We start from the raw sequence: 6,588 nt of genomic DNA on the forward strand, positions 1-6,588 counted from the left end.
GGGGATGTCGGGTGGCTGAAATGCTCTGTGCACAGGTTTGGGGACAAGTGTGCTGGTGGCAAAAATGTAAATGCTGAGCGGGGCGGGGTGAAGGGGAAAGGTGAAGGAGTAGCACACGCTGGCAAGGAAGAGGCATTAGATCGGCTCCTCAGGGGTGGGGGAGCCCGGCAGCAGCTCCCCATTGTAGTCTGGGTCAGGGGCCAACATTTTGTCCTTGCTGGAATCCCTCTGCTCTTTCTTGAACATCTTTTGATGCATCAGAGGCACGAAGAAGAGGATGACAGCTCCGATGATTGGGGGCACACCGGCAAAGTAGAAGGCCACATGGTAGTCCCCAAAACAGTTGCGCAGGAGGCCTGGAACAGCGAGACAGAAAAATGAAGCTCGGCTTTGCCCTACTGGCCAAAGGTGCTCTCTGCGTCTTATGCTACACTACCTTGACTCAGGGAACCCTGTCACTCGAAATATTTCTAGTTGAAAGAAAGAAAATCTCTATGACAAAGACAGGTGGCTCCTGCCTTGACGGTCACGCACATCATGAAAGAAGCTTATGAAGCTTTTATGCACAGTCTCCATTTGTGACTTTCACGAAGCTACGGCTAACTCCTACTCACTCCTAGGTATGGAGTTAGGAGAGAAGCTAATTTAAAAAAAAAAATCCCCCAGAAGATGGCCGAGGCTTGTCTTGGTTTCCAGCGATATACCCTTCTACCCCTAACGTGGGCTAGAGTATTCCTGTAGAACAATCGGGGCAGGTTCCTTTCGCCCTTTTTCTGAAGTTCCCATTTGTCCTAAGAAGAGGCTGTATGTGCACCCTCCGCTGTGGTTACAGATACGATTGGCCCCTCTAGGTTCCTCAAAGTCGCAAAGACCACGGATGTGCTAGGCATGGAATGCAAGGCCTCCCCTGCTCACCTCCAGGAGCTAATGGGGGCCACCTCGTAGGAAGAATGGGCCCAGAAACAGTACTGAGGAAAGGCAAGTAGGCTCTCGGGCTGCTTGGGAGGTAAGCAAACTGGAAAGAGATTTGATTCTGGGATCTACCTTTGGGATCAGGGGCTGAGCAGAGGCTACCCTCCCCTGGTGGGCAGTGTGGCTGTGGCACAAGGGCCCGAGTGGCAGCTTTTGCCACTGTCACAGAGCATGGTCAGTGATCTCGTAACAGCTGGCACAGAATCAGTGTCCGAGGACCATTTGTTGAGTTAGCTCAGTCGGCCAGCCTAGGAGAGGGCAGCCCATGAAATAATATTTGCAACGAATCCTAAAGAAAGGAGATGAAGTTCCCTTTCCATTGATTTTCCAGGGAACATTGTGTCTACCCTCTTGGCATCAGCCATGCTGTCTACGGTAAAACTCCACTGAAACAGATACGTAAACCGTGAAAAGCCCATTCCCCAAAATGAATCCAGGTGCATACACTGTGCTTAGTCTCTCACCAATAGTGGTAAGGGGTTGCGCATACTCTGGCAAGGTCGCTTAGACAGAGAACGCGAGGAAAAGGAGGTGCTCAGGAGCCCCAGAGCCTGGGAAAGACAGGACTCCCCCACTCACATCTTCCCTGTAACGTCAGCCTCACCTGCAATGGGGGGCCCGGCAATCATCGGCAGGGCCATCATGCCCAGGAGGTAGCCAATGGCCTGCGAGGCTTGCATTGGGCCCACCAGTTCAAATGCAATGGGGGCCATGATGGTGATGAAGAAGCCATCGCACAGGCCCAGGAAGAGGCAGACAACGATGAGGCCCCCGAAGCCCCGGCACAGGGGAATCATCATGCACATCAGGCCCAAGAGCAGGAAGGAGATGACCTAGAGGAGCAAGGGCTTGAGTTGGTCACGTTATGCTTTTCAGTCAAGACCACATAGCAAATCACCCCGCCTTTTTTAGGGTCTCATTCCTACCATTGATAAAATGGGGCAGTAGGATGTCCACAGAGAGGACAGTTGGGCTAAAGAGCCCCTTCTGAGTCCTACATTAAAGGATTCAAAGTATTTAAGAGCGCTCCTATTTAACTGCGAGTCCGTTCTTGCTGGCAGTAGGTTTGTTAGGTCGTTCACTTGGTTTTTAGAGAGGATAAAAAAATGTGCTGGCTGTGCCATCTGAAGAAATGTCCTTGTCGAGGACGTTTGCCCTTTGCTCTGGCTGTTTGGAGAGAGTCGGGCGGAGTCTAGGAGTAAGAACCCAGACACCCGGCTGCTTCTCTAGGAGATTCGCAGAGGCTGTAACATAAAACCAGACATACCTAGCAACAGCCAAGCCATAATGGATGGCAATTAAGAGTTAATGCTATTATATAACACAAAGGACACCAGGAATTGATTCTAATCAGCCTTAATTACTACCTATTGTATCTAGCTGCCTCTCAACATCCTCCATGGGACCTTGCCAAGGTTTAGAAATTAAAAATCTCTACTTGAACTAAGAATTGGCCCAAACCGAGGCTGTCCTGCAGGTTGTCACCATTTCCTTTCCAACAGGGGCTTGACACCAGGCACACGTGCCTGTCTTCTTCAATAGTAGGAAGCGCAGGGCCTAGTGGATGGCTCTTTAGAACCCGAAGCTATGGACACACTCATTTCCTCTTCCAGGCCTGTACCCGGGAAGGAAGGGAGCCAAGGCAGTTCATCCATTGTCTTGTGCTCGCAGCCTGAGGTACTTACCAGCGGGATGAGTTTGGACAACTCACTCTACCTCTCTGGCCCTCAGTTCCTCAGTCTGTAAAATGAAGAAGTCGAACTACAAGTCGATGAAGATACCTTTCAGCTATAATGTTCTGAGGTTGATTGATATTATTTTAAGTGGTAAAACTGGGTCAAGTAAGAGTGAAAAGAGACAGAATGGCGGGTGGGTAGGCGAAGCAGTCAGCAGAAGTACTGGTCCCTAAACCTAGTCCCGCTTCTGATTAGCTAACGTGTCTGCCTCCTTGCAGCAACCTCTGCACGATATAAGGCCAAAGCTGCTCGGACCGCAGCACTCTCCTGGGTGCTGTGCTGACAGATGAGCTATATGGCCAGGCAGGGGCTGCCGCCTCTCCTCAAAATACAGCCCTGGCCCAGTGCTAGCTTACCCTGATTGCCGGTACCTTTTGGCATCTTGGGGCTGCTGATGCTGACAGGAAAGACCCACAGGGGTGACATATGGAAGAGGCTGCGAAAGCCACAATACTCCCATGTAAAATTCCACCCAGATAGAGCAATTGCTTATATTTGCACAGGAATTCATAATCTCATAATTCGTTGATATCACTTATAGGCTTTTGCTTTGACTCTGGTCAAGACACTTATCATCTCTGGGCCTTGGCTCTGCCTTCCATCGCTTAGGGTAAAGCAGACTATGAGGAGAGCGTTACGTAGGAGTTCAGCTCTGCCACTGTTTCGTTTCCTGTTTATCCATCAGATAACGAGACGTTAGACAGAACGAACCGTAAGGGCACCCCTAGCTCTGACAAAGCGCAGTCGCCAGGTCTTGTAAACCTGATAGAGTTGAGCACAACAGGAAATTTTAATCATATCCTCGTCCAAGACATCCGAGGGGATTTAGGACTGTTAGAGAAATCCCCGCTGTGAGTGTAGTTAGGGCTCCTTGGAAGTGATTTTAGGGCTTCGCCCAGGAAAGTGAGAATTCAACCACCTTCCTGATGGATTATTTGTGACCACCTGTTCTCTGGGACTGCTGTGACCCCTCCACAGGGTTCCACATTTGGGTGCCTTCTGGTAAACCCAGCTACAGGAGCAAAAAAAAGCGCAAGTCAGGCCAGAAAGGCAATATTGCTGCCAGGTAGATAAAGACAGACAGCTCGAGCAGTAGTCTGTATTCAAGCCAGACCGGAAGCCAGTTCATACGGAAAGTGTTCTCTTTAGCATCCATGATGCTACAGCCCACAACATGAGGCTGCCTGTGTCACCGTCAGAAGGATTAAAACCTTGCATGGCTTTAACATAGTTCTTTTTTTTTTTTACTTCCTAAAATCTGGCCGCATCTACATTTCTTTCAATCCTCACCTGTGAGGTGAGAGAGTAAAAGCAAGAATTATTCTCATTGCGCAAATGAGAAGAGTGAGGCCTAGGGAAGGGAAATGATTTGACTTATTCTGGCACTTTGTGTACATCAAGACGATGACGTTTGCCAGCCAGTGCTCAGTACCAAGTAGCTCTGGAAGTATAAGAGGTGACGGACCCAGGCCCGGGACTAGAGGAGAGAGACACTGAGCCATGCAGTGCTACAGATGCCCAAGACTCTCCAATGAGATCAGTCCCCACTGGGGGAAGCACCCAACTCCTGGCAATTCCTTTTCCTCTTTCAGATGGGAGAGCCATTATTAATAAAAACTTTCTTTAAGAATGTTCTCAGAGGTTCCATGTATGCCGTTCTCACTGGATCGTCACTCCATCTTGATGAAAGAGGCAGAACAAGGATGACTGTCTTCATTTGAAAGCAAGGGTCACCGAGGCTCAAAGAATTTTATTGACTTTCCCACGTTGTACAACAAGCTGGTGTCAGACCTAGGGCCCAGGGCACAGCGGTGACACACCCCACCACCCTATCCCAAAGGGTGGGGATAACCCAGCGTCTGCGGTAGGCTGTTTCTCCGTGCAGTGGACAGGGTGGGCATACTCACCTGCAAATAGATCTTCTTAAGTCCAGGAATGGAGTCACTGACACGGCCTGACACAAGGCGCCCGATGCCTGAGGTAGCCCCAATACACACCAAGAGGACCCAGGTCTGCTTGATTTCCAAGAATTCCTCTTCCACATACTTCACCTGAAAAGCATAGCAGCAGGCCCCGCCCCCAGGACAGGAGAAAGAACAGGAGCTGACTGGTTAACTGTTAGCATATCCAGACCACGGCGAGAACTTCCTCCCCTGCGGCCCCCTCCCATGTAACCCTGGGCTGGAGAAGAGCTCTCTGGCTGCTTCTAAGAGCTTAAAGGGCTGCATATCCCTTGGTTCTCAATTCTGGGCTTCTGAACAACAGCCGAGGTGAGTGGGTGTATCCAATCCTCTTCCAAGCCCCGGCAGGACAGAATGCAGCCCTAACAACTGAGAAAACCCAATGGTTCTACAATCTCCCCATTCCCTAACCCTGACAGGATGGGGTCACAGCAGGTTATCAGAGGAGAAGGATCCATCAACTTTCAGGTAACACTTCTAAAAGCTCTACGGAAGGTAACAGCTAGACTACAACTGACTGACAGTTCTGTGGCCAAATAAGTTGGGTGGTTGCTGGTTAAAGCTGAAGGGATTTCTTTACTGCAGGATTTTTTTTTTGGTACCATTAAAAGGTTGCTGCACGATATGAAGCTAAAGATATCATTTGACCACAAGAGCAGCATTCCATATAACATGCTTTTAGAAAACGCCATCCTTGGGTCACCTGGACCAGTCTCCTGCATCCCCGTGATGCTTATCTTCTCCTGAAAACCCATCTAGACTCACCAGTGGGAGAGACCTTAGGCCTTCCCCTAAGGAACTGCCCCCATTTCCCTCCGAGGTCTTCCCTCGACTCCTCCCTACTCTGAGTCTCTCCAACTACTGATTTGTCTCTTTTCCCAAAGGTCCCAGTTCTGCCCTTTCAGCATCCTCCACCCCTACTCTCTGGACTTCAGGCAGGTTACGGACAGATTCTTGGGGCCGGGTAGGGTGGACCCCCCCTGGGTCCACCCTGGTTTTCCTCACCAGGTGTACATAGGGAACGAAGTAGCCAAGGGCAGCAGCGGCAATGCCAAAGGCCCAGATGCGGTAGGTACGTTGGCGGAACACTCGCATGTTGAAGTATTTCCTGAGTTGAGCCAGAAAGCGCTGGCACAGGCTGTGGACACCTCTCTTGCTTGGGGTGTCCTGGGAGCTGGGCAGGAGGGGCCGGTAGGTGAGTGAAAGCAGCGTAAGAATAAACATGAAGGTACTCAGCACCTGGAAGGTTTGGGCGAGCTTTATCTTAGCCCCCAGTGTTTTCATGAGAAGGGGGAAGGATATGGAGAAGATGCTACTCCCAGCAGATACTACACCATTGGCCAGACCCAGGCGGCGTTGGAAGTAGTGGCCCAGGATGACGAGAGATGGCTGAAAGGCGAAGGAACAGCCACAACCAAAGAGAATCCCATAGGTGAAGTAACGCAGGCTTAGTGAGCTGTGGGAGAGACACCAAGAGCTATCCTCAGCAGCCTGACCGGCAATCCACCTGTCTCTCTCCCTTCGCCCTCCCGAGACCTGAATCCCCCCATCATTAACCCACAGACCCACTTACCACTGACCCTCAGAACACACAAGAAACAGCGCCTTCTGATCCCCACCTTGCAGATGGAGGGACAGGCTCAGAGAAGTAAAGTAATTTACCCAAGGGGATCAGCAAAGCTTGGACTTGACTCCGGGTCTGTGTGACTGTAGTTTGAATCACAGCAAACCATCAGACAGGAGTGTTCAAAAGAAAGCCATGACCACTTACGCAAAGGCTGGATGATGGGCTACAAGGAGCAAGGCGATGACTTAGAGAGAACGGTTTCACCTACTGCTTACATAAACAGCACGGGTAGGTGCGTAGCCAAAGCTTTACCCCAAATTACGAAAGTCTACAAGGCCGGATGGTTGAGATC

General features: G+C 50.4%; 1 protein-coding gene across 1 annotated transcript in view; it reads right to left on the reverse strand.

Moving 5' to 3' along the window:
* Window positions 1-6: 6 nt before the first annotated feature.
* Window positions 7-6,588, reverse strand: part of SLC16A2 (solute carrier family 16 member 2) — an 85,822-nt gene continuing 79,240 nt past the window's right edge. Inside the window, exons 3-6 of the mRNA XM_011379506.2 lie at window positions 5,675-6,125; window positions 4,616-4,759; window positions 1,577-1,805; window positions 7-356 (exon numbers count right to left, since the gene is read on the reverse strand). Coding sequence (XP_011377808.1) covers window positions 136-356; window positions 1,577-1,805; window positions 4,616-4,759; window positions 5,675-6,125 — 1,045 coding nt within the window. The 3' untranslated portion in view covers window positions 7-135. The remainder of the gene's footprint in view (window positions 357-1,576; window positions 1,806-4,615; window positions 4,760-5,674; window positions 6,126-6,588) is intronic.

Source organism: Pteropus vampyrus, unplaced genomic scaffold, assembly GCF_000151845.1.
Source record: "Pteropus vampyrus isolate Shadow unplaced genomic scaffold, Pvam_2.0 Scaffold361, whole genome shotgun sequence".
NCBI lineage: Eukaryota > Metazoa > Chordata > Mammalia > Chiroptera > Pteropodidae > Pteropus > Pteropus vampyrus.